Source organism: Kogia breviceps, chromosome 1 (genome assembly GCF_026419965.1).
Source record: "Kogia breviceps isolate mKogBre1 chromosome 1, mKogBre1 haplotype 1, whole genome shotgun sequence".
Classification (NCBI taxonomy): Eukaryota; Metazoa; Chordata; class Mammalia; order Artiodactyla; family Physeteridae; genus Kogia; species Kogia breviceps.
Window position 1 is genome coordinate 201,910,805 of NC_081310.1, and position 24,431 is coordinate 201,935,235.

Sequence of the window (24,431 nt, forward strand, 5' to 3'; positions counted from 1 at the left end):
AAGCAATGAGTGGCAGGAGTTTTAACTCCTGGTGAGAACCTGTCAGTGAAAAGGGTTCCCGCCCACCCCACCCGGCCCCTGCCTGGGAGACCTCAGCCCTCTCCCTTCCCAAGGAGGGCTCTGGCCCAGGAGCCCCCTGCCGGCGGCCAGCAGCCAGAAGCACACCCTGCCCTCTCCACCTCCCACCCAAGGACTGGGACCTGCGGGGGAGGGTTCCGCCGGCGGGGGGCGGGGGGGGGGGGCGCGCATCACACTCACCTCTAGGGGGAGCTATGACTTCCACCGGCTTTTTTTTTTTTTTTTTTTGTGGTACGCGGGCCTCTCACTGTCATGGCCTCTCCCATTGCGGAGCGCAGGCTCCGGACGCGCAGGCTCAGGGGCCATGGCTCACGGGCCCAGCCGCTCCGCGGCATGTGGGATCTTCCCAGACCGGGGCACGAACCCGTGTCCCCTGCATCGGCAGGCGGATTCTCAACCACTGCGCCACCAGGGAAGCCCTGGCATTTTTGTTTTAATGGATGTTGGAAGAAAATTTTTCATCCCAGAAGAAAAGCAGACACACAGCTGTCGGCCTCAAGCTTCCTGAGCTGCCCCCTCACCACAGCAGGAGGCTGTGAGGACTCACACAGCTGTCTGACGCCATTTATTTCTGTCACCATGGTAACAGATTCTGCCCCAGGGAGCTACCAGTGGCCATACCACCCACTTATGGACACCCACCTCCGGAGACCTGATCCAGACCCAGCAGCCACCTGGCCTTCTCACAGACAGCCTTTGTCCATTACCTGGCCCTTGCAGCTCCCTGCCGTCGGGCAAGCCCTGGGCTTCAGGGAAGACCCCACGCGGGGTGAGTGTGACACACAGCCTTGGGGAGCTCCTTGGCTTCTCCTCATCAGGTTAGGAAGCAGCAGCAACCTTCGTGAGTGTGAGAGCTGTGCCCACCCAGCACCACCAGAGGAGCCTCCCTTTGGGGTCCCCTCGAAGCAGCAGGATCCTCCCCCACCTGGCCCACTCCTGCCGCATGGACCTGGGCTGCCATGTGGATCATAACCTCTTGCATGGCCCTTTCTGACTTTCAGGTGCTCCCAGAAGCTTGTAGTTGCCTTAGGAAGTGGCACGTGTAGGTCCCTGAAGGCCTCAGCCTGGGCCCCAGACCCAGAGTGGACCACGGAGCCAAGGCCTGCGAGTCAGGGGATGTAGAGGGAAGGGGTGGAGACCGGGACAAAGCTTTTTCCTGGAGACTCTTTCCAGACGTGGCCCAGACTCCAAGACCTCTAAGAACTGCCTGGGATGATGCAAGGGCGGCACTTCCGAGACAAGGGCTTCCAGGAGGGGCGTTCCTTGGCCTGGAGGTGGACGTGGGGCTCCTCTCCCCGGGCCTCAGCGTCCAGCAGAGATGAGGCGAGGCTGGAGCCCCTTCCAGGGGGTGGGGGCGTGTGCCTCCCAGCTGCTCTGCCCTCTCTCGGGGTTGGAGGCATGTTTTGGGGGAAGGGGCTCACAGCTCAACTTGTCTTCCGTGTGTGACTGAGCCACTAGGAAACGCCCCGCCAGCACCTCCTGCTTTTTCTCCTGCCGCCTGCACTGTGCGCTGCAAGCTGGGCTCAGGGGCGCAGCATGAAAGGGGTGCCTCTCTGGGTGCCCAGTGGGCTGTGACACGCGAGCAGCCAGGGGACTGGGCTGGGGGATGCAGGCCTCCACAGGGGGAACTCTGCCCATCAGGGAGGGACCAGGCTCAGGCCCCCCGCCCCCCGCCCCTGCTCAGTGCTGTCTGGGACCCTGGGGCTCTGCTGTCCACACTCACCAGCCTGGGGATGGGGCCAGCTGCTGAGATCACAGGAGCCTCTGACCCTCAGCTGACTGCTGAACGCCGCTCGGGGTGTAAGCAGAAACCTGCAGTGGTACAGGCCACAGTCCCGGGCTTCCCCCAGCCTGCCTTGAGGGGCTCGGGGATGTGGAGGAGAAACAACACCCACCCACAGGGCCCCACCACCCAAGTCCGGCCTGGCCAGACACTACCGTCTGCCCCCGCGTCTGACTCACCACCTTAGCCCCACTCCCCACTCTGTTCACGCAGGCAGGGCAGGGGTCCCTGGCTTCCCACACAGCTGCCCCCACGAACGCCGAGCTCAGTGAAGTGGTGGGCAGTGCGGGCCCTGAGCGCCTGAGCAGGGGCAATGGGATGCTCAGCGGCAGGTGCTCGGGCAGTGGTGGCAGGCGGGCGCACCTGAGGCCTCGCGGACAACACACCCACCGGGCGGGGGCATGCACACTGAGGCACCAACCAGGGCCCTGGAGACCACCTCTCAACATGCAGCTGCTTGGGTTAGGGGGGCTCTCCTTCCCATTAGCAGGAGGCAGCAGGAGCCAGACTGCCATTGAGGGTGTGGCTGGGCCAGCAGAGGTGGCGGCAGCCCTGCAGAGGGCCTGCCGTCCCAGGTCCCAGCAATGCCCTCAGAAACAGGGGCATTTCAAATACCCTCAAATGCTCTCTGAAGAGGAGATGCACGGGGGAGGCCGCAGGGGGCACGGGGGCCTGAGTCCCAGCACTGGGAGGGGGAGGCTCCCCCCTCCTCTTCTCCAGCACCAGCCGGATTACCGTCCGTCCTCCACCCAAGATGTTTTTTTAACTTGCAACCTTTTATAGGGCTGGCGTGTTTTGACAAGGAATAAAGCACTCTCAGGAGACTGCAGGGCTAGGTTTACATCTGATTTTACTGTATTTTAAAGTCTGGGGCATTAGTAGGGAAGAGGCAAAGTGAGCACTGAGTCAGCGCGGGCAGAGGAGGAGGTGCCTGGTGGGGCTGAGGGAGAGCAGCACTGCCTGCCCTTGGGACTTGCCTGGTGGCCCCAGGATAGTAAGGAGTGACAGGGGGTGGGGTCAGAAGACACTGCAGAGAACGGCTAGAGTACAGCACCCAGGGGAACCTTGCTTGTCCCTGCCCCTGCCTGGAGGCCCTCCAGCCATAAGCAGGGAAAGCTCCCTGCAAGTGCCAGATTTGGGGTCCCACAGGAACAAGCTCGCCTGTCTCCAGGGTCCCAAATGCCAAGCTCCTGTCCCATTCCTCCCAAAAGGTGCCATCTGCGTCCCGGTGGCTGTGGCTGGGCCCAGTGGGGTCCTGGGTAGGCAGGAAGGGCCACTGTTCCCAGCAAGCACTTCCCCCAAGCCGGCTGAGCATGCCGGTGAAGACTGTCCCTCCAGGCCCCCAGCTGCTGACCACATGATCAACTCGCAGCACTTCCCCTCCCCTTTCCCAGACCCTGCTCCCTCCAGGAAGCCTCTGGGGACCTGGCCAGAGCCACCTCCTTCCTTTCCCACCCAGGATCTGAGTGGCTGGAGGGGACTCAGGGCTGCCACGGAGACCAAACTCCTTCAAACAAATGCTAGCCTTTGCCACCAGAGGGTGTGGCCCTTAATACAAGTGTAAGGTCCGGCCGCCCAGGCGCCCTGTGGTCCTGGGCCCAGAGCCATCTCGGGTCTCACGTTCTCAGCAGGACCCCGACTCCTTGTCCATCTCCCCGCTAAATCCTGCCCAAGCTCTGGGCCGGGCAGGGGAGGGAGTCGCGAGGGCACGCGCCGCTGCCAGAGCTGCCGCGGAGGGTCAGGCGAGGCCGCGTCCTGGAGGGCGGACGCCGGAGCAGGGCGCCCTCTTGCCGGGAGTCCCGCGGGCCAAAGGCCCGCCAGCATCCCACCCCCGGGTCAAGACCCACCGAGCTCGGGAGAAGGGCGCCCTCGGGTGCGCGGGCGCGGCCGGTTCACGGCTCCCGGCCCCCGGCGCCCGGCGACTGGGGGCGCGGGGCGCGGCTACGCTCGCCGTCGGGAGTGCAGGCCTTGGCCGACAGCGCCCTCTCGCGGCCGGAGCGGAAAGCCGCCGTCACGGTCACCAGGTAGGCGGTGCCTGGCGCCAGGCCCTGCAGCGTGGTGCTGTTCCGGCCCGCGGGCACCTCCACGAGCTGCGCCGCGCCACCCCGCAGGGGCCCGACCTGCACGTGGTAGCCGAGCGCGGCGGCCGGGCCCAGGGCCGGGGCCCAGCTCACGCGCAGACTGCGCGGCCTGGCGTGCGAAACGACGATGCGCTCTGGCCCGGTCTCCTCTGCGGGGGAAGCGCCTGTGAGCTGGGAGGGGGCCGCGCCGTCCGACCCCGCGCCCTGCCCGGCCGCGCCCGCACCCCTAGCCCACCCGGCCCCGCGTCCCGCCTCACCCGGCAGAGTGCGCACCCGCAGGTGCTGTGGCCTCAGGAGCCGCACGTTGGACTCCGGAACCAGCGCCACGTCGTAGTCCGTGTCAGGGTCCAGGCCGGCCCAGGCCCAGCCCGTGGCGTTCCCTGGCAGCTGCTGGCGGCGCGCCGTCCCCGGCTCGGCGCTGGGCGCCAGCTCCAACAGGTAGTAGCCCGAGTCGGCGGTCAGTAGGGGTGGCCAGGCCAGACGGAAGCCGCTGGACGTGACCTCGGAGGCACGGAGCTGCTGCGGCCACATCGCGTCTGCGGGGTGGGGGTGGGGGTGGGCAGAGGGTCAGAGAACAGAGGTGCCTCCTCGTGCCCGACCCTGGGGCTCTGACTGTTGACTCCCGGAAGACACCCAGAGGCAGGGAGCAGGGCGCGGGGCGCCAGGCCAGCCCCAGCCACGCCCACCAGATGCTAAGGATCCGCAGGACATGAGTGCAGCCAGCCCTCTACTTTGCCCTGTCAGGAGCTTCCCTCCTGGCCTCGGCTCCAAACTCAAACCAGTGCGGAGGTATAGCAGCCACCTCCCACCCAGTCCAGTGGCCTGGACAAGGGCCCCTCAAAGGTGGCAGGATCCAAACTGATGTCATGATGTCAGAGAACAGAGGACCAGCCCCCATCCAGCCTGACTGGCCAGCACAGAGTCTGGGGTCAGCTCGGCTCTGAACAGTCAAGGAAAAGGGGGCCCACAGTACAGCCAGGAGACGGGAGCCACTGGAGAATGCTCCGAGGGGCAGAAGAGATATGACAACCCCAGGAGCGGCTGGACCTGGAGTTTCGGGTGCTGCCGGTGTCCAGTCCCCAGGAGAGTGTGTTGGGAGCGCTCCAGGGTGGGAACCCCAAACGTGTGTTACTCCTGAGCTTTGATGCCGAGCACCACAGGGCTGTCTGAGTGACAGTGGGGTGGGGGGTGAAGCTGATAAATGTCTGGACAGGCTTAAGCCCTTCGGGACCCCATGCTGCCTTCTTTAATGCTGGGTGTGCAGCTGCCCGGCTGGCACGCCCCTCGCCCATCCCCCACACTCAGACCCTGCCCCCGCTCCCAGGAGCCCCCGCCCTACAGCCTCACTGCCCTGCAGCCTTGGGTTTTTCCTGTCCAGCTGCTTGCCCTTTCTCCTGCTGTCGCCTCCAGGCTCAGCCACAGTGGTTGACCCAGGGGCCACCAGGGCCAGGTGTCCTGGAGTAAATCTTCGGAAGGACACTCTACCTCCCTCCAACCCACAGTTCAACCCCTTCCGGTTTCAGGTGGACGATTAACCACAGGTGGAGACTTGGGAGGACCCTGGGGTCGTTGGCATTTTTCAGTGGCTACAGCCAACCTTGCCAGTGACCAGGCCCTTCAACACCAGTTCCCTCTCCCACCAGGTTTAGCTGGGTCAGGGGGTTCCACAAGAAACTCAGAGGGGAGCTGCTAGCCCCCACAGTGGGCCCTCCAAGGTCTGGCCTCCTCTCCAGCAATGCCCACAACCGCCTGCAGTGCAGTCCCACTCCAACCCCTCCACGGCTGCCCTCACCCTGGGGGAAATAGGGCCCTAGCTCTTGGGGGGCAGTCTCGGCCCTTCCTGACCTGGCCCTCGCCCTCCCTCCAGGCTTGGTGGGCCCCTCTGCAGTCTCCAGGCTTGGAACCTCCTACGCTTCCTCTCCAGGTAGACACATTCCACCAGATGCAGCGCCTGAGCCCTTCAGCCCGCAGCAAGTCCCCCACTTTCCAGCAGAGAGCCCCACCTGGAGGTGTTTACTCAAGCCTGCCCCTCTGTCCCGCCTCAGCCCAGGTTGGGGGGCACCTGGGGTGAACGGCTGGAGTGTGTCCCTGGAGAAGCCACGTGTGCACCCCTGTCCCTGCAGCCCTGGCCTCGGCTCCAGGCGTGCGAGGTTCCCTGCTGGGGTTCACCCGGGCCCTGCCTCCTCCCACCTACCAAGAATGGAGCCCCTCAACGCCTGGGTGATGATGTGCAGGTCATCCACATCCACAAAGTGCAGGTGCTTCTCAGCAGGGGCCGAGGCGGCGGCCGACAGCTCCAGGAGGTTGCCGCGGCCGGTGCTGACGATGAAGACGGTGACGCCCAGGTCCTTCAGCTCCTGCATGGGGGGCCCCACGGGGTCGCTGGAGCCGCCGTCTGTCACCCACACCAGCACCTTGGGCACCCCTGGCCGGGCCCCCGCCGCCTTGGCAAACAGCTGCTCCTTGGCGTATGCCAACGCCAGGCCAGTGTTGGTGTCACCCATGCGCTGGGCTGCAGCGCGTATGGCGTCCTGGACAGCCGAGCCTGAGCTGTGCTGGCCGAAGCGGAACTCGGTGTGCGGCCGACTGCCCACGTGCACCAGGCTGGCACGCAGGGCCCCAGGGTCCAGGGGCAGCAGGGCCGCCAGCCGCCCCAAAAACTCCCGAACTCGGGAAAACTCATAATGAGATACGCTGGCCGAGCTGTCCAACAGAAACAGCAGGTCCCCCTGGGGGGCAGATGCCGGGGGGCCTGGGGGAGAGGGAAGGGTTCAGCCCCAGGTGGTGGCCCCCGGACAGCCCCACACCCAGGGAACCCCCAGGGTCTGAGCTTTCCCTAAGTTGGCACTTGCCCTTACCCAAGGAAGCCCTGAAAGCCTGCTCAGTCACACCCCAAAGGTCCTGGGGTGGCACCCCAGGGGGGAGAGAGGTCCTATGCCAACAAGAGGTCCACACTCAGCAGTTCCAACGCTGCACCCTGGCCACATGCCTGGGGCACCCCCTGGGCTCATGTCTTGTCTGCAAAGGAGAGCTGACCCCTCCAAGCCCCCACACCCTCCCTGTCTTCAGCAGACTCTGTGTGCAGGCTGGACCCGGCCCAGCCCCCAGGACTGGTGGGTGGATGGGTCTGGGCCGCCAGGGCTTGGTTTTCAAGAAGCAGCTACACCGCTCAGCCTCCAGGTAGAGCAACCGGTGGGGCGTGCGGTGGGGGCACACAAGCAGCTGGGGAGACTGGAGGCAGAGGTGGAGGCATGGGGGGACAGAGTGCTGACCGCAGCCCCTCCCACAGCCCGGAGTCCCGGTTGGAGTCCTGACCCCACTTACCGATGATGTCACCCCTCCCCTGGCCCCCATCCTCTGCTCCACCTGGACCCAGGAAGCAGGTTACCTGCTGCAGCAGCCCGAGGGCCCTATCAGCCCCTACGGGGCCTCCCCCTTCCTCCCGGCACCCCGCGGGGCAGATGGGGCCCTTTGCCATGAGCAGACAGGGGCCTGGGGTGTCTCGGTTCTGGTCCCGGCCTTGCGGCCTCAGCTTCCCCTAACACAGTGGGGCGACGCCAACCCTCTCACCATCCCTCTATTAACGGTCACGCCAAGGAAAGGGAAACTGAGGCAGGGACAAGCCTCCGCGACAGGCCCCTCCCCCTCCCCGTCCAGGCCCCAAGATCCCGCGAAGTTGCCGGCGGAGCCCGCGCCGCAGGTGGGTGTGGTCCCCTGCCAGATGCCCCCGCCCCACAGCCGCGGAAGGAGAGCGTGGCTCGGTGCGGACACGGTGGGGGGGGGGGGGCGGGGCGCCGGGACCTGAGTCCGGCCCGGCCGCCCGCAGCACTCACCACGCTCCGCGCCGCTCCGCGCCAGCCGCAGGCTCAGGGCCAGGCCGAGCACCGTCCAGGGCAGCATCGCGCGCGACGGGACGGCCACGCTCTGCCTCCGCTCGTGGCTCGCTCGCTCCTGAGCTGCGGAGCGCGCGGCCGAGCGGGCCGGACCCGGGCCCCGCCCCCAGGAGCCCCCGCCCACCGCGGCCCCGCCCCGAGGTCCCGCCCTGGCGCGCACTATGCCCCGCGTGCGGAGGAGCACCGGCTCCGGGGAGGCGCGTGCACAAAGGGCCCAAACGTGTGGCGACACGCGGCACTCACCGGGATGCCGCCGAGGCCCACGCGGGTGGCATGCACACACAGACACTGTGGTCCCCCCTTCCGGCTGTAAGGCCTTGGAGTCAGCCCTGTCCCCTACCCCCTGCCCCCTGCCCCCAGCCAGGAGCCAAGCAGGGAGCCACCAAGCTGGGTCATCCCTAGGCCCGCTGCCCTTGGCTCCGCAGTGTTGGGAGTCCCTGAAGCCAAGCCCAAGAGAGCCCCGGGGGTATGAGAGTGTGTGGGTGACACCAAAAACAACGCCCCCCTGACAAGTCCCGGCTCTGGCCACAGAGACTGGGGAGGGGCAGGTGTATGGGAGCTGTGACATGTTCCTCCAAGGACTGACCAACAGAGATCAGACGGGTGGAACTTAGAAAGGAGACGGCATCGGGAGGGGAAAGAAGCCTGAGACCTTCAAGGGGGAGCTTCCGGGGGGACACCTCAGCTGGCTTCTTAGAGGAAGAGGCGTAGGAGCTGAGGATGGCTGGTTCAGGCCTGTCCAGTGTGGTCATGCTGGGCATGTAGCTGTCCCCATAGGTCCTGCCCAATGAGGGGCCCAGGGCTGAGGCCAAACTCCAGGACTGAGGACAGAACCCCCCAAGCAGCCCACTGGGGAAACCCTCCACTGTGACCAGGAGCCTTGCATCTGGGATCTTAGCTAGACCAGAGCAGAGGTGGTTGGCTGCAGGGGACATCCTGAGGGACACTCAGTGCCCCCAGGGCAGATTCCTTGCCCTTAGGTGAGATGGGGCAGTGTCCGTGGGCAGGAGTGAGGTCCAGGAGAGCCCTGCTCCCCTCCCTCCTAAGATGCCTTCCTGTGGGGGCACCGCCACGCTCTCCCAGCCACTCTTCTCTGTGCAGCTGGGTGGGGGCACAGGTCCCCCACGGGGAGGCGGCAGGGCCATCTCTGCCAGGATGTCCCCTCCCTTTTCCCCCTCCCCAGGAGGATGCCCAGCAGGGAGGACGGATGGGACTCAATGGTTTTCCTTCCTCCCTCTGGCAGGTGAGACGCCAGGCTGGGAGACACACTGGAGCTCTGGCTTTGCCTAAAAAAGGAAGCAGCTCAGTTAAGCCTGAGGAGCTGGGGCAGGAACAAGCAAGAACTGTGTCCCCGCCGTCCCCGCCCGCCCCCCCCACCAGGAATCTTGGCAGTGGTGGGGCTGGCTCAGCTCCACAGACCTCAGGCCTCGGCTGGGACCAGAAACTGCCTGGTGCTTCCGCCTGGGCCCCGGGGGGGCGGCAATGGGCTCGAAGCCCCAAAGTTCGGGGGGTACCGCCCAGAGGGACCGTGCCTGGCCCCCAGCCCTCCAGCCCCCGAAGCTGAGCAGCGCTGCTGTGGGGATGGGGCTGTGAATGGAGGCAGCTGGAGGAGACCTGGGGCCCCACGGGGAGCTGAGCCAGGGCCAGACGGCCTACACGGCTTGGCTTCTGCTCCAGCTGCTGGGCACCCACCAGCAGGCAGCGGGCCACACTGGATCTGCCCTGTGGGTCCCCACTCCTGCCCAGTGGCGGGCCCACTGTCACACCTCGGCTGTGCTGCTGGGCTGACAGGGAAGTTTCTGGCCCTTCTGGAAAAACTGAGCTACTCTTCTTGGCCATGACTCAAGCCCTCGAGGAAGCAGGCGTCCTCCCTCCAGCCTCCCGATCAGAGGGAGAAGGGACGGCAGCCTGGCCTTCGGAGTGGTCAGCCAGGGCCTCTCTCTAGCCTTGGCCGAGCTTGGCCACCTGCCTTGGCCGAGAGTCCCTCCTGATGCTCGTGCTGAGCTCTGGCCTGACCCCCCCAAACCGATACCACCCCACCCCCACCGGGTCATCTCTGCCCCCCTCAGTCCCCTGATCTGCCCTGTGGCTCAGCCGGCCACACCCCACCCTGCTGCCAGCATCACGGTGAGTCTCCTCAGCCTCCGACGTGAGACATGGGCAGACGGGAGGGTCCCCAGAGAACACAGGGGTCAGCCAGGGGTGTAGTGAGTGGTCAGGGCCAGGGCTGGGCTTGAGACAGACGCCAGAGGAAGCACAAATATAATGGCCGGGAAACATCCTTTCTGAAGGAAGACAGGCCTGGGGGCAGGGGGGCAGAGAAGGACGGAGGCGTCCAGGACACATCCGGCCCTGGCCCCAGCCCTCCCTCCCCCGGGGCCAGCCCCTGCCTGGCCCTGTGTTCTGGGGACCAGGAGAAGGGAGCAGCCTGTGGCCTTGGCCCAGTCCGGGAGTCCCCAAGCATCACTTCCCAGAGCTGGCGCACCCTGCCTGTCGGTTCACAGGCGGCTGGAGGCGCTCCGCAGAACCCAGGAACAACGCTGCTCTCCAAGGCACGGCCCCTGCTCCCCGTCGGCCCGCGGGAACGCACCCTCCTCCGCACCGTCCAGGCCTCTGCAGAGAAGAAGGGCCTTTTGTCCCCAGCTCACTGTGGTCATGTTGACCCCCGGGAAAAGGGCAGCTCCCGGGGCGTCTGACCCCAACCCTGACCCCAGCTGAGAGTCGAGGGGCAGAGTGGCTTGGCCCCACCCCGCGCCGCAGGGATGCCTGAGATGCTGGTTTTCGGGTCAGTTGTATCTTACATAGAGGCAGCCCCCCCCACACACACACGGCTGGGAACGCAGAAAGCAGAAGTGGGGGTTGGCTGGCTGCTGTGGGCCTGGAGGGAGGCGTGGGCAAGCCCGAGGCCCCCTGACTGCATGCAACAGTCACAGGAGCATAGGGAAGGGGTGGCCGAGAGCCACAGGGCCCAGAGGCCCCTGCTGACACCCACCCACACATTCTTCTAGGCTCGACTTGCCTGTTTGTGGTCACGGACGTGCCAGGGCCTGAGGGCCAGTCCTGGGGGTCTGGTGGTCCCATCATCTCACTCCCTAGGGGCCCGGGCCTGCCCCTTGTGGCCCCAGAGACGACCCCTGCCCAGTCCTTCAGCCAACAACACCCAGGGTGGCAGGGAAGACAGCTGACGGGGTGGGCAGCCTGGGTACAGGGGTGGGTGCCACCCCATCTGCATTCATCAGTTCTCTCTGTGCTGGGCCTAGCCACACGACAGACTCTGCACCGGGGACGTGCAGGCACTGGGCAGAGCCCTTGTCCTCCCACTCCTGCCAGGCTAGAAGGGGGATGGGCAGCAGCAAGTTTGCAAAGATGCATGTCTACTCATTTTCCCCTTGGAGGGTGGGGTCATGTCAGACCAGGGGCGCAGGAGCTAGAGGAAGTACCAGAGCCCTGGGGTGGGGGCCTGCCAGTGTATGTGAGGGCAGCAAGGATGCCTGGGAGGCGTGAAGGGCAGGGGCAGGCTTCATGGGGGAGGCGAGGGCCCAGGGGCACAATGGGGACTGATGCCAGGCCTCGAAGAAGTAGAGGCCCAAGGGCACAGCTGGGAGGCAGAAAGGCAGGCAGGCAGCCAGGTGCTCCTGGTTTTCAGCTTGGGCAGGGAACTGAACAGTGGTGCCCTTCCCAAGGTGGGACCCCTCCCTAGTGTGGGTTCCCTGTGCTGGAACCTTCTGTAACGGGGATGTGACCCTCATACCCTGTCCTAGCCCCAGGGTAGGGTCCAGGCAGGGTCCAGGCAGACTTACATGGGGAAAGAGAGAGCAGGGAGGGACAGAACTGTGTCAGCACCTTGGTTGGGGGGAGTCCCCAGGGGTGGGGGTGGGACCACGGGGCAGGGGGAGGGGCCAGGGTCCCCAGAGTCAGCACAGGGCCTGCTCTGCATGTTCCTCCCCAGCCCACCCAGCACAGCTCAGTTTCTGCCTGGCACCCCTTGCCTGGCCCACATGCCTGGGTGGGGCCGGGCTCACACCTGGGGTACAGACCGTGGGGACAGAACGGGCCAGCTCTCCTAGCCCTGCCGAGCTGCTCACCACTCAAGAGTGTGCCTGCAGACATCTGGGCTGCTAGGAAATGCTTTGTGAATCAATAAGTGGCCTTGGGCAGATCAGGGAACCTGGCGAAGTCCAGACTCTACACCTGTGGGGTCTGGACAGTGCCCCCCCCAGGGGTGTGAGGGCCGGCAGACAGAGGGGATGCAGGCACGCCCTCACACACACACACATGTACACCCACACACGATGCACACACGCGTGCACACACACAGGCGCGCGCATGCACGTGCACCCCCACGGCCAGGCACGCTCTTTCGGGGCAGGGGCCTGGGTACTTGCAGAAAGAGAATTTTTTTTTTTTTTTTTTTTTTTTTTTGTGGTATGCAGGCCTCTCACTGTTGTGGCCTCTTCCGTTGCGGAGCACAGGCTCCGGACGCACAGGCTCAGTGGCCATGGCTCACGGACCCAGCCACTCCGCGGCATGTGGGATCTTCCCGGGCCGGGGCACGAACCCGTGTCCCCTGCATCGGCAGGCGGATTCTCAACCACTGCGCCACCAGGGAAGCCCAGAAAGAGAATTTTTTGCCCAAAGTGGAGGTCACCTCTGACCCACCCAGTAGCTCAGGGCCTCTACCCTCCACTTTTCCATCCTCCCTGATGGCTGGTCCCCTAAAGCAGACCCCTAGGCTCCTTCCACAGCCTCCTACAAGTATTCCTTTTGTGAGTGGGTGGGCAGAGCTGGAGCTAAGGCAGGCTGTCCCCGGGGCCAGCTGGAGGCCACGCAGGGCTTGGGCAGGCCTGGGAAGCCCGGACACACCTTAGGAACCAGTGGGCTCAGCAGCTGAGCTCCCCATGGTGGCCTCCCCGCCCCCACCAGGCCCAGCTGTTGTTTTGATGACTCCAGGGCCAGGCGGATCCTCAGGAGAGTCCTCTGACGCCTGGCCAGAGCCTGCCCAACCCTAGGCGGGAGGGGAAGGAAGGCGGCCTTGGACCGGGGACGCTCTCCTTGGGCACAGGGCAGCCAGCCAGGCTCCCATTTGACCGGCCACAGACAATTGGAAAACCCCAAGGACTCCTGCTGGACCTGAGCCAGCCCCACTTCGGGCCCTGTTCAAGCCACGAGTGAGCTCTGAGCGCTGATCCTTGGGCACATCTGGGCCCTGATCTCCTGGTCACAGGTGGAGCCCTGGTGTGGCCACATGGTGTGCTAGATCCTTTCTGAGGCCTTCCAGCTATTACTAAATTCTGGACGAGTTAAAACAAACACATTTTTAATACACTGCTGGGTTTACAAGGCAGTAGATGTCTTCCAAGCCCCCTCCCCTCCAGGAAACGCTAGAAAGAAGTGCATAAACAGGTAGAAGAATAGGGAACAGAAACCCAGAATGATGAACGGAAACAAATGGGAAAGCAGAGAATTCCCTGAACACAGGGATGGAGAGCCACACTGCATCAGGGGCCACAGTGTGGGTTCCCTGCACACTGGGGTACTGACCAGGACCTTAACGGGGGCCCGGGTTGGTCACGCCTCACAGGGGCATCCTCTGTGGAGGGAGGTGTGGCCTCAGAATGTTCACAGGTGTGGGCTGATGCTGACAAGTACAAACATTCAAAGAAACGCTATGCTGTCACTGAGTCAGCAGAAGCAGCGAAGAACAGATTTAGACCCCCAAAGGCAGAGGAAGTGCAGTTGTTAGGTACAGTCTGTAAAATAACTAGGTGTGGGGCTTCCTGGCGGTCCAGCGGTTAGGACTCCGCACTCCCAATGCAGGGGGTGAGGGTTTGATCCCTGCTTGGGGAGCTAAGATGTTGCACGCCGCAGGGCACCGCCCAAAAATAATGAAAAGAAAAAAAAAGAAACAACTATGTGTGAAATGTTCCAGAAGTCAAAGCTGGAATCCAAATCACGAGCATGCACCAAGAGATCATCAGAATCATCAGATTTGAATAAGAAGTGAGTAGTATAACTTTTAGATAGGGCGACATAATAATTTAAGTTAAATGGATGTGATAATCAGCAGATTAGACTCAGCCAGTGCTTAGTGAACTCAAAGAGGGAGATGAGGAAATTGCCCAGAACGCAGCACAGGGAGACAAGGAGATGGAAAACACAGAAGAGAGTTGAACTGACATGAGTGGTAAAAGCACAGTGGGAAGCATTCATGTAATAGGTGTTTCTCAAGAAAGAACATGTACAGTGAATGAGGCAGAATTGAAGAAATAATAGTTGAGAATTCTCCTGAAACACGTGAATCTGTAGAAACGGGACACACCGTGTGTACCAAGGGGATAAATAAGTACATAGCCACAACCAGAAACATGCTTAAAAGCACAGAAAGCAAAAGACGGAAAAGATCTTAAAATTATCCAGAGAAAACAGACAGAGCCCTCACTAAACGCTAACCCGGGTCTCGGGCTGAGCCCTGCACGCCCTAGTGCTCTGGCCGCTGAAGTTCTGGAACCGTGGAGCGTGGAAGTCTCCCCACCTCTGGGACTCGCTGGAGGCCGCTGCCGGACCAGACAGGGGGCCCGCAAGGACTGCCCGTTGTCGGGGCGCAGGAGCCCAGGACAGCCACAGTGGCAGAAGCCAGGAAGGCCGCCTCTCTCCGAGCCTGGCCACGCGCCCCTTCTCCGAGAGCCATCTCCCTGTTCTCTGGGGGCGTCCCAGCACCTTGGCGGCTGCGGGGCCTGCGGAGGCCGGTGAGGGTGGGGAAGGGCCGCCCCGGTCCGGGGGAGTCCGGTGCCACCTCGCGGCCCCTCGGAGCACTGCGCACAGGGCCGCGCGGCGCGCACGGGATTTCCCGGCCGGGACCTGGACGCAGACCCTGAGCTCACCAGCCTGGAGCCACCGATGGGGGACACGGGGGGAGTTCAGGGGCCTCCGGGATTTGGAGAGGCCTCTGGGGTCACACCCAGGCTTAGAGCTGCTCCTCCCCGTCGGGATGGCGGCGGGGTCCGGGACTCCAGGTCGGGGGTGGCAGCAGCGAGCGGAGGCGTCGGGCCAGGCGGGCGCGGGCGGCCGAGGCGAGCACCAGCAGCGGAGGCAGCGAGAGGAATCCCGACACGATGAGCGCCGCGGAGCTGCGGTCGGACAGCAGGGCGCGGCACGCGGGGCGGGGCGCCGGGTGGACCTGAGGGCGGGGCGGACGAGCCTCAGTTCCGAGACGGGGCCTGGCAGCAGGTGGACGGGGCGGGAGCTAAGCCCCGCTTCGGGTGTGAGTTGGGCGGGGTGGGGAGCCGGTGCAGACGGATCTGGACGGGGCCTGGTAACAAAAGGACCGGGGAGAGGGCGGGGCCTCAATTCCGGGGCGGGGCCTGAGAGCAGGGGGACCGGGGCGGGGCCGGGAGAGGAGCCGGCCGGGCCTGAGGTCTGGTAAACCGGGCGTGGCGGGGGGCTGGGGCTGGCTGTGAGCCAGGCATTTCTCAGCCGAGGATGGGAGATGGGGACCCAGGCGGTAAATGGCCCGAGTAGGAGTCCCCTGAGGGGAGGCTCAGAGACTAGCTCTCTCTGCTCTCCCATGGCCCTTTCCTAAGTTGGCATCTGACCCCGAGGCCGTACCCTGGGGTGTCAACAGCTGGTGCCACCTTGTCTACTGCGGCCCAGCGTTCGGCCCCCTTCCCCCGGCACCCCCTTCCCCAGATGGGCAGAAAGCGGCCCATCTGCCTATACCCTCCCTATCCCAGACCAAGCCATAATCCCTTCCATACGTGGGGAAACCCATCCCAGGGGAGGAGGGGTCTTCAGGGGGGAGGCTGGGAGGCTGGGGACTGTGGACTGGTTAAATCTGACAATATCTTTATCTTCTCTTCCTGGAACCCTCCTCCTCTTCCCACCCTGCCCAGCTGTCCAGGCCCTGGCGGTTCCTGGTACAAGGCTGAGAGGTCTCAGGGGAGGGGAGAGAGCCTTCCCCTTGGGTGGCAAACAAAAGCCCTTCTTTTGCTGTGGCCATTGGGGGGGGGTGGCAGGAGAAGGAGCTCTTCAGGGAGGGGCACACGTGCCTCCAGGGACCTGCACTCCCCGAGGGCCCCAGACAGTTCCTCAGCCCCGCGCCCGTGGACGGTTCAGCTCACCCTCGAGTGGCACAGGAATCCCAGGTACACAGTGGTGGCTGCGGGCAGCAGCGCCAGCAGAAACACGGTTGCGGGCAGCAGCAGATAGAGCAGGAGCCCAGCCAGGGCCCGACCGGGCAGCAGCAGGGTCCCCAGGCCTTGGGCAGCCAGGCCTGCCCACCCTGGGGACATCAGGTCTGAGGCCTGGCGGTCAGGAAGCCTTCGGGGCAGCATGGGTGCCGTGTCTGAAGCGCCTCCTCCCTCATCCTCCTCTGTCTCTCTCTCCTGCTCACTCATGCTCTCTTGGCAGTGGGCCTGGTGGGCTCACAGCAGTGGTCACGTGGCAGGACTGGTGCCCACCCTCCGCCCCCTCTCAGGTCAGATTAGCAACCTTTTAACCCTAGGTTGCCAGGTCAGACCTCCACCCAGACCCCAGCAACCAGATAGTGGGCTCAGCTGGAGGGCAGGACCCTGGCCCAGGTAGGTCCAGCCCTGACCATCAGTCTCCAGGGCCACACCTGAGCCTCCTCACTGCCAGGCTGACCCTCTCTCTTCCAGGTTACTACAGCTCCAGCCCTGCCCAGTCTCCCCTGCCAGCCCCTGCGTGCTCTGGTCAGAGCCTGCACAGCTGTCCTGGGAGCTCAGCACTGGGCCGTCCTCCCCCCAGGTCCCGCCCTCTCCCCACTTCCAGACCCTGCACACAATGGTTTCATTTCATCAGTCTCAACTCTGGCAACTGCCCCATCCGTAGCTGCCACGGGAAGGTCAACATCTGGCCTAGCCTCCTCTGGTTCCCTCATCCCCAAACCTGGCCCCTCTCAGCATCAGAACAGCCCCAGAAGATGCTGGGTGCCCACACTGCAGGGCTGTTGAGAGGGCACATGGGTAACATGTGAAATGCTTAATGTGGGACTCAGCACACAGTAGGCGCTCAATAATGGCAGCTACCATTACAGGCATCCTTTGTGTCAGAATCCAATCCATCCTGAAAACAGGGGGAACGTGTATTCTGTGATTTCAAGTAAGGGGGGAAGCATTCCCAGCCCCTCTGAAAACCCCAACTAATTTCTCCAAATATTACCAAAATACGCTTAGCACCTAACAATCTCCTGGGGTTTCCGTGCACGACATACAGTGTTTTAAACACCACTTACAGGGACTTCCCTGGTGGTCCAGTGGGTAAGCCTCTGTGCTCCCAATGCAGGGGCCCTGGGTTTGATGCCTGGTCAGGGAACTAGCTCCTGCATGCATGCCGCAACTAAGAGGTCACGTGCTGCAACTAAGAAACCTGCATGCTTCAAGTAAAGATCCCACATGCTGCAACTAAGAACCGGCGCAGCCAAAATAAATAAATAAATAAAATTATTTGAAAAATAATAATAAATAAATAAATAAACACCACTGACATAACTAGCTGACAGTTAAACCACTGAGTAGGTTGTCTGGGAGCTGGATGAAGGAGGCCGGAGGGCACCAGATGCGAATGTTTCTCTTTCCCTCTGCCTATAGTTCGCCTCATCCCTTCCAACTTTTCTTCTAACGTTTTCCAGGCCTCTCAAGCTCACCAGCACCCCTCAGACACGCAGGGATGCGGGACGATGACAGCGACATGCACAGCTTGTTCAAGGGACGTGGGTGGAGACACGCCGGCCAGGACAGCTGCTGAGGCCCCCTGCAATGCACACCAAGCCCTGCTGCCCAGCACATGTGCAATTGAACTGCTTGCACTGGTGCATGCGTCTGAAGATCTCACGGTAGCTGTTTATTTATTCTGATAGTGACGTTGGGGTAAAAAAGAGAGTTCAGACAACAAGTGTATTGGACTCATCTCCTTTCTACGCCCCACTCTCTCCCCGAGGTCCTCCACTCGTTCATTCACTCATTCAACAAGCACTCCGTTGCGCTCCCGCTGTGGGCCAGGCACGATGGGCGCCTGTGGATTCAACGCAGAGGGAGGCCAACAGAGGCCTCTGCCTGTAGCGGGACAGCTCTTTGCAGGTCACTGAGCAAGCTGCAGTGCCCAGGCCACGGCAGAAGCCGGCGGGGACAGGCCCCACGGCCCACCCTCACTGCCTTCTGCCTGTGGGGAGGCCACCACGAGTTCTAGCTTCCTTGGCTCGGATGAGGGACAGGACGGCGCACGGGGCCCCCAGGGCGCGGCTGCAGCACAGACGCTGCTCCTCAGCAACAGGGTGCCCCTCCCACCCCATGTCCTCGTGCCCCGTCATCTGGTCCTGCTGGGTCATCCTATGGGGACGGTGCAGAGGGCTGACACCCTTGCTTTTCTGGCTTTTGCCGGCTGCTTAACCAGTAGACTGTCTGTGTCCACCCAGAACACCTTGCTCCTTACGGGACGAATCTGCCAGCCTGTGTGACGTGCTGTCACGAAGCTCTCATTCTAGAAGAGTGACTGTGGCTTATGGGGTAGGATCTGTGTGGCTTGGGAGTGGGATGGGGGCCTCTCAACCCCTTGCCTGGAGACCCACACTTTGGATCCGGCACCTGGAAGGGCTGCCCTCTCTGGAGGGCAGGGCCCTGAGGACACCTCGTCCGTCTCTGGAAGCCGGGGAGGGTCTGGGGTGGGAGCCTCCACCCCGAAGCCGTGCTGCCTCTTGGTGGGTGGTCGTGAGAGGCACTGGTGGGACAAGGCTGCAGAAGCCGCCCCACCTCCTTCTCCCATCTGGGCTCTGGACGGGTGGCCTCACCCAGGGATTGGGGGATGGGAAGGCACCTTCAGGACCTGCCACCCACCCTGACCCACCCTGCCCAGGGCCCCAGAACCAAGGCAACCAACCTGGAGGCCTTCCTGCAGCGCCACGTCCACCCTCCAGATGTAGCCCGTCTGCTCTCAGTCCTCCCTCCGCCTGGCTCCCTCCTTCAACTGCCTGTGGCTCTGCCCCTTCACAGCCCCTGGAGACCCGCCTCAGTCTCCTCTCAGGAGGCTCCCTATCCCACCCCTTGGTCCAGGTTGCCTGCCTGGTGTCCCTGGAGAATCTTCTGTCCTCGTGCAGCATCCGGGTGGGGGGAGGGGTCCCACCTCACCCTGCCCACCGCCCCAGCCTGGTCTTAACCGGCAGGGACAGGAGTGGGGCTGGCGGGTAGGGCTCGAGGCGGGGCCCCGGGGGAAGGTGTGTGGGTGTCTCCTGGGGGCGAGTTGTGGCACATCAAAGGCTGTGCTCCTTGAGGAGCTGTGGTCCACGGGCAAGTTCCTGCTTGCCTGGTCTTTGTCTCCCGGGAGGGAGGACAAGCCGGAGGCCCTGGCAGTTGGCAGGGGCTGATGGCTGCTGGGACAGGGGCTGTGGCCCGCAGGCAGGGCCTCCCCTTAAGTTGCTGGGTAAACAGGTGGAGAGCTGGCCCTTAGCCCGGCCCCCGGGAGGCCCCACCACCACCGCACAGCTGCAGCGCCAGCCTTCCACCTTCCGGGAGCAGATACCCCACCGCTGTGCCTTCAGGGGGAGTTTCATGAAAGGGCCACCAGACTGTGGCTGGGCTGGGACGGCATGTAGAGGACCCCCAGCCGGAGGACAGCCCCTGGGTGGGCTCGCTTTGGGGGTAGCTGAGAGCCAAGGCTGTCAGAAGGCTAAGTGGTAGCCAGGTTCCCCTGGGGAGATAAGGGATCCATGTCGACCTGGGGACAGTGGGCTGGGTCCAGCCTGGGCCTCCAGCATCCATGCTGGATTCCTGTTCTTTCCAGATGGACTCTAGGGTCTCTGAGCCCCGGGAGCAGGACCTGACAGAGGCAGGGGCAGAGCAGGAACTGCGGTGGTTGGAGCTGGGCTCCGAGGAGGCCCCAGGAGCTGGGACAGAGGGGCCCAGCGCCCCACAGGCCTGGGGGCGCCTTCTGCAGGCCGTGTGGAAGGGTCGCCTGGGCCTGGCGACTCAGCTGCTGCGCCAAGGGGCCAGTGTGCAGGAGAGGTGAGCCCAGGCGCAGGACCGGCTGCTCCACGGGGGTGGGGGCAGGGGTGGTGGCTGGTGCCCCTTCAGTGGGGGATGGAGGCAGCAGTCCTTTGCAGGGTGGAGACGGTTCCCTCCTGGGCAAAGGTAGCAGGCCTCTTCCCCGTGCCGCGCCCATGCCGCCCTCCCCTCCCCGCAGGGACCGCGCGGGCAGGACCCCGCTGCATCTGGCCGTGCTGCGCGGCCACGTGCCGCTGGTGCGTCTCCTGCTGCAGCGCGGGGCCCGGGCCGTAGCCGCAGACCGCGCGGGGCGCACGCCACTGCACGAGGCCGCCTGGCACGGGCCCTCGCGGGCGGCTGAGCTGCTCCTACGGCGCGGGGCGTCAGCGAACGCGCGCTGCGGGGCCGGCCTCACGCCGCTGCACTGGGCGGCCGCTCTGGGCTGCACGCTGCTGGCCGGGCGCCTGCTGGATGCACCGGGCCCAGGCCCCGCGGCGGTGGACGCGCGCGGCTGGATGGCGGTGCACTGGGCGGCCTCGGGCGGCCGGCTGCCGGTGCTCGAGCTGCTGGCGGCGGGCGGTGGCGCGGGCCTGGACGGCGCCTTGCTCGTGGCGGCCGCGGCCGGGCAGTCGGCAGCTCTGCGCCTCCTCCTGACTCACGGGGCGCGGGTGGACGCCCGAAACAGCGCGGGAACCACGGCTCTGGGCGTCGCGGCCGACCTGGGCCGCCGGCAGGTACGTCTCGGCCCGGCCCCCCGAGAGATCGTGCGGGTGGTGGGGAGTGGCCGGGCACCAGCGCTCTGCGTGCCTCCCTGACGTCACTCCCCTTGGTAACCAGCTCTTGGAAGCCCAGGGAGGGCGCTGGGCCGGCAGCACCAAATATTTATTGGGCACCGGCCGCGGGCCTGAGTCCAGCCAGGCCCCGGGCGGTGCAGAGGGGCCACAGGCGGCTCAGGACCCTTAGGGTGCAAGTGGGGTCTCCAAGTAGAGCACCAGCAGGTGCCATAAGCAGCACCAAATAAGGAAGCAGTGTGGAGAAAGGGGGTGCTGAGGGCAGCTGAGCACTGTGTGGCCCGCGCAGGCCAGCCCTGCCCCTGCCCCCTTCTCTTCTAGGACATGGAGATGCTGCTTGAGCACGGGGCCGACCCAGGCCTCAAGGACAGGCACGGCCGCTCTGCACTCCACAGGGCTGCTGCTGGTGGACATCTGCTCGCTGTCCAGCTGCTGGCCGCGTGGGGAGCAGAGGTGGATGCTCGGGACACATTGGGCTTCACCCCCCTGCACCACGCTGCCCGGGGAGGCCACATGGAGGTTGCCGGCCACCTCCTGGCCAGGGGCGCGAAGGTCGACGCTGCTGGCTGGCTCCAAATGACCCCCCTGCATCTTGCCATGGAGCGCGGCCACGGCTCCACTGCAGGGCTTTTGCTGAGCCGAGGGGCCAGTCCCATCCGGAGGACGCAGTGGGGGGAGGTGGCCCAGGACCTGGGGCCTGCCGTCTGTGGAGAGCAGGAGGAGCCCTAGGGGCACAGGGCCCCAGGGCTGCAGGGCCAGAGCAGGACCAAAGGCTCCAGGCTCCCACGGCCTTCGGGGCATGTAGGCTCCTCTCTGCTGGCCTGAGGCCACCTGCCAGGGTGCACGGGAGAACACCCCAGAGGTCCCTGGAGAAGAAGGAAGCAGTGGCTGGAGACCCAGCAAGAAGCGTGTAGCTGACCTGGAACCATTCCAGACTCCCAGGGCCACGTCAGCCCTGCAGCTCCAGCCCTGTGCACGCTCTTTGGCGGAGAGACTGAGTCGTGGCTACAGAACTGACCAAAACCCGATGGGCTCCCGTTTGTCCGTCCCCCCACCGGGGTGTCAGCCTCGGTGCTCCCCCCGGGCACACCGGCACCCTTACTGTGTTTCCTTAGATTCAGTATTTGTCTCTTGGCACCCACTCACTAATGACAGGGCCAAACGGACGGCCAGTTGTCCTCCTCTCCCCTGCCGTCCCGACCCACCGCCCTGAACGGCTGCCTTCTCACACGTGCCCAGCTGACAACCCCCTGCCCGAAGCCGCCCAGGGCCAGGCCTGCCTCTGTGCACCAAGACCCCCTGGATTATCAAACAAACCAATCAGAAGCTGTTTCCCTGCCCTGCCCTGCCTTTCCCACGGGAACCCCAATAAAGGTCTGAGCCTTCCTCAGGCCCCTGCTTTTGCCTCCCGATCAACACTGCTGCTTCTGCCTTTGTCCCTGTGGGGCGTGGTGTGCCCTCCCCTCAGGAAATATAAGGCATAAAAATCTGCTTTCAGGGGCTTCCCTGATGGCACAGTGGTTAGGAATCTGCCTGCCAATGCAGGGGACACAGCTTTGAGCCCTGGTCCGGGAAGATCCCACATGCCACGGAGCAACTAAGCCCGTGCACCACAACTACTGAGGCTGCACTCTAGAGCCTGCGAGCCACAACTACTGAAGCCCACGTGCCACAACTACTGAACCCACGCTCCTAGAGCCCATGCTCTGCAACAAGGGAAGCCACTGCAATGAGAGGCCCATGCACCGCAACGAAGAGCAGGCTCTGCTCACCACAACTAGAGAAAGCCCCCGTGCACGGCAACGAAGACCCAACGCAGCCAAAAAAATTAAAATAAAACAAAAACCTGCTTTCAATAGCTTTACCCTCTCCCTGTCATCACTCAGCCATCTCTGTGAATTAAAAATCCTGTAGTACAACAGATACAGGGTGACAGTTGTCTCTGATTGTCCATACCTGCATCCTCATAGAAAATCAATGTCCTTATAAGATTTTTCTGGAAGAACAGCTTTAGAGGACAGATTCCATCTTTCGAAAGTGAGAGCTGTCTTGCTAAATTAGTGCTTCTGTCCGGGGACCCTGGGAGCACTTGGATTTTACCCCTGAGACAACGGAAGCCTTTGGGGAGGGTGAGCTCGGGTGACATGGTCTTTTTGGCTCACGGGCCCTGCAAGTGCAGAGTGGACTGTGACTAGGAAAAGGAAACCCAGGAGACCAGGGAGATGGTGGCGGCCTAGCAGTGGAGGTGGGAGAAACAGACAGAATTGGGACGGTTCTGTGGGCACAGACCTCTGGACTTGCTGATGGTTGGATGTGGGGAGGGGCAGAGAAAGGGAGACATAACAATGACTCCTGGCGGGGCCGGGCCCGAGGTGGAGGGGTGGGTGGGAGAACAGATGCACAGGAGAGGAGAATGGGCAAAGATGAGGCCTGGAGTGACATCTCTGGAGTCCTCAGAGTAAGGGTTGGTATTTTTTGTTTTGTTTTTGTTTTTTGGGGGGCGTGCCAAGTGGCCTGTGGGACCTGAGGGATCTTAGCTCCCCAGCCAGGGATCGAACCTGAGTCCTCTGCAGTGGAAGTGTGGAGTCTGAACCCACTGGACCACCAGGGAAGTCCTGAGGTGGTTTTTTAAAGCTGCAGGATGGACCTCCAGCCAGCCTCCAGCAGAGCCTGTGGGCTCGACCTTAGAGCACACCCACAGCCCGACTGCCTCTCACCTCCCCCACTGCGTCCACCATGTCCAGGCCACCATCAGCCTTGCCTGGAATGCTGCCGTAACCAGGCCAGCCCCCAGCCTAACTGGTCTTCTCACCTGATCCCTTGCCTCCCAAGGGGCTGTTCTCAGAATAGTAGCCATAATCCTATTCACTCTCCTGCGCAACCCCCCAGTGGCTCCCTTTCACAGAGTGTAGACCATATGTGGTGGACAGTGTTGTTCGCAGATGCCCCAGCGATCTGGCCCGTCGCACATGCTCCTTCCAGTGGGATCCCCTTGTTCCTGCCGTCCAGAGATGGAGTCTGGGTCTCCGCCTCTTGAGTGCACTTTTGTGACTGGTCCAGCGCCCAAGCGCTGCTGACTCGATGCTGTGTGATTTTCCAGGGCGGGCTGAGAGGGCGACCAGGTTCCGGGGTCCTGCCCTGTGGTCACCATGCTGTGAGGAAGCCCAGGTACCCGGGACATCACAGTCCTTCCTTGACATCCAGGGCCCATGCGTCCTCACCAGCCTCCGTCTCCAGCCTCTGACTTGCTCACGGCCCTGGACCTGCACTAGCTCCGCTCCCACAACTCTGGCCTTTTGTTGACCTCGCCCTCACTGGGCCTCAGACTTGCCAATCTCTCTGCCTGGCTGATCACCATTTCCTTTGTCACAGGCCGCCACCCTCTGGGTGGCCTCCAAGGGAAAGCTTTTCTTTAAGGATATTGCCAGTAAGTTTGGAAAGACAAAGTCAATGACAGAGGCACGAGCGAGTGCCGTAGTCCTGGAGCGCAGCGGCCACGGAGGAACTCACACATCCATTCGAGGCCCCACGTGTCGTGGAGCTTCAAGTCTGCAGCAGCGTTTCAGCCGATGGCACGCTTTTCCTGGCAGCCCCAGACGCTGGCTGAGCACAGCACAGGTGCTGGGGTCTGGCTGTTTCCGCCCAACACAAGGCTTCCCTACTAGGCAGTCTTTGCTCCAGAACCGTCGGGCTGGCCGAGATGCTGTCCGGTCTGCATCTTCCCTCTTTCACAGGCACAAAATTGAACACCTCTGTGCTCCTACCTCAACATCTGCTGACAGGAGAGCCTGTGATGACTCCCAAAGTATTTCACT

At 63.5% G+C, this 24,431-nt stretch overlaps 3 protein-coding genes across 4 annotated transcripts; 1 reads left to right on the plus strand and 2 right to left on the minus strand.

Moving 5' to 3' along the window:
• Nucleotides 1-2,694: 2,694 nt before the first annotated feature.
• On the minus strand, nucleotides 2,695-7,922 carry VWA1 (von Willebrand factor A domain containing 1). 2 transcript variants are annotated; one of them, XM_059065084.2, is made up of 4 exons: nucleotides 7,776-7,922; nucleotides 6,137-6,694; nucleotides 4,200-4,478; nucleotides 2,695-4,091 (listed from the first exon to the last, which is right to left on the minus strand). In XM_059065084.2, exons 1-4 carry the CDS (start codon nucleotides 7,840-7,842, stop codon nucleotides 3,754-3,756), a joined length of 1,242 nt encoding a protein of 413 aa, XP_058921067.1. In that variant the 5' UTR covers nucleotides 7,843-7,922; the 3' UTR covers nucleotides 2,695-3,753. The 2 variants fall into 2 exon arrangements, 1 of the variants encoding a protein (XP_058921067.1); XR_009335940.2 differs by lacking the exon at nucleotides 2,695-4,091 and having other exon boundaries at nucleotides 4,390-4,478; nucleotides 6,137-6,299.
• A 5,213-nt stretch (nucleotides 7,923-13,135) lies between these two features.
• On the minus strand, nucleotides 13,136-16,578 carry TMEM88B (transmembrane protein 88B). Its single transcript, XM_059065435.2, has 2 exons — nucleotides 15,953-16,578; nucleotides 13,136-15,012 (listed from the first exon to the last, which is right to left on the minus strand). Exons 1-2 carry the CDS (start codon nucleotides 16,226-16,228, stop codon nucleotides 14,800-14,802), a joined length of 489 nt encoding a protein of 162 aa, XP_058921418.1. The 5' UTR covers nucleotides 16,229-16,578; the 3' UTR covers nucleotides 13,136-14,799.
• ANKRD65 (ankyrin repeat domain 65) lies at nucleotides 15,674-22,002 on the plus strand. The gene is made up of 6 exons (XM_067019534.1): nucleotides 15,674-15,976; nucleotides 17,482-17,685; nucleotides 18,265-18,355; nucleotides 19,626-19,846; nucleotides 20,025-20,559; nucleotides 20,938-22,002. Exons 2-6 carry the CDS (start codon nucleotides 17,609-17,611, stop codon nucleotides 21,343-21,345), a joined length of 1,332 nt encoding a protein of 443 aa, XP_066875635.1. The 5' UTR covers nucleotides 15,674-15,976; nucleotides 17,482-17,608; the 3' UTR covers nucleotides 21,346-22,002.
• Nucleotides 22,003-24,431: the final 2,429 nt, after the last annotated feature.

Excerpts from the sequence above, each read along its gene's own strand:
- TMEM88B (XM_059065435.2), bottom strand. The coding sequence starts at position 16,228 with ATGAGTGAGCAGGAGAGAGAGACAGAGGAGGATGAGGGAGGAGGCGCT. Across the intron at positions 15,013-15,952 it reads GATTCCTGTGCCACTCGAGG|GTCCACCCGGCGCCCCGCCC; the intron begins GTGAGCTGAACC and ends CCCCGCCCTCAG.
- VWA1 (XM_059065084.2), bottom strand. The coding sequence starts at position 7,842 with ATGCTGCCCTGGACGGTGCTCGGCCTGGCCCTGAGCCTGCGGCTGGCG. Across the intron at positions 4,479-6,136 it reads GTTGAGGGGCTCCATTCTTG|ACGCGATGTGGCCGCAGCAG; the intron begins GTAGGTGGGAGG and ends CCCACCCCGCAG. Across the intron at positions 4,092-4,199 it reads GCGGGTGCGCACTCTGCCGG|AGGAGACCGGGCCAGAGCGC; the intron begins GTGAGGCGGGAC and ends CTTCCCCCGCAG.
- ANKRD65 (XM_067019534.1), top strand. The coding sequence starts at position 17,609 with ATGCACACCAAGCCCTGCTGCCCAGCACATGTGCAATTGAACTGCTTG. Across the intron at positions 18,356-19,625 it reads GAGTGACTGTGGCTTATGGG|ATGGACTCTAGGGTCTCTGA; the intron begins GTAGGATCTGTG and ends TGTTCTTTCCAG. Across the intron at positions 20,560-20,937 it reads CCGACCTGGGCCGCCGGCAG|GACATGGAGATGCTGCTTGA; the intron begins GTACGTCTCGGC and ends CTTCTCTTCTAG.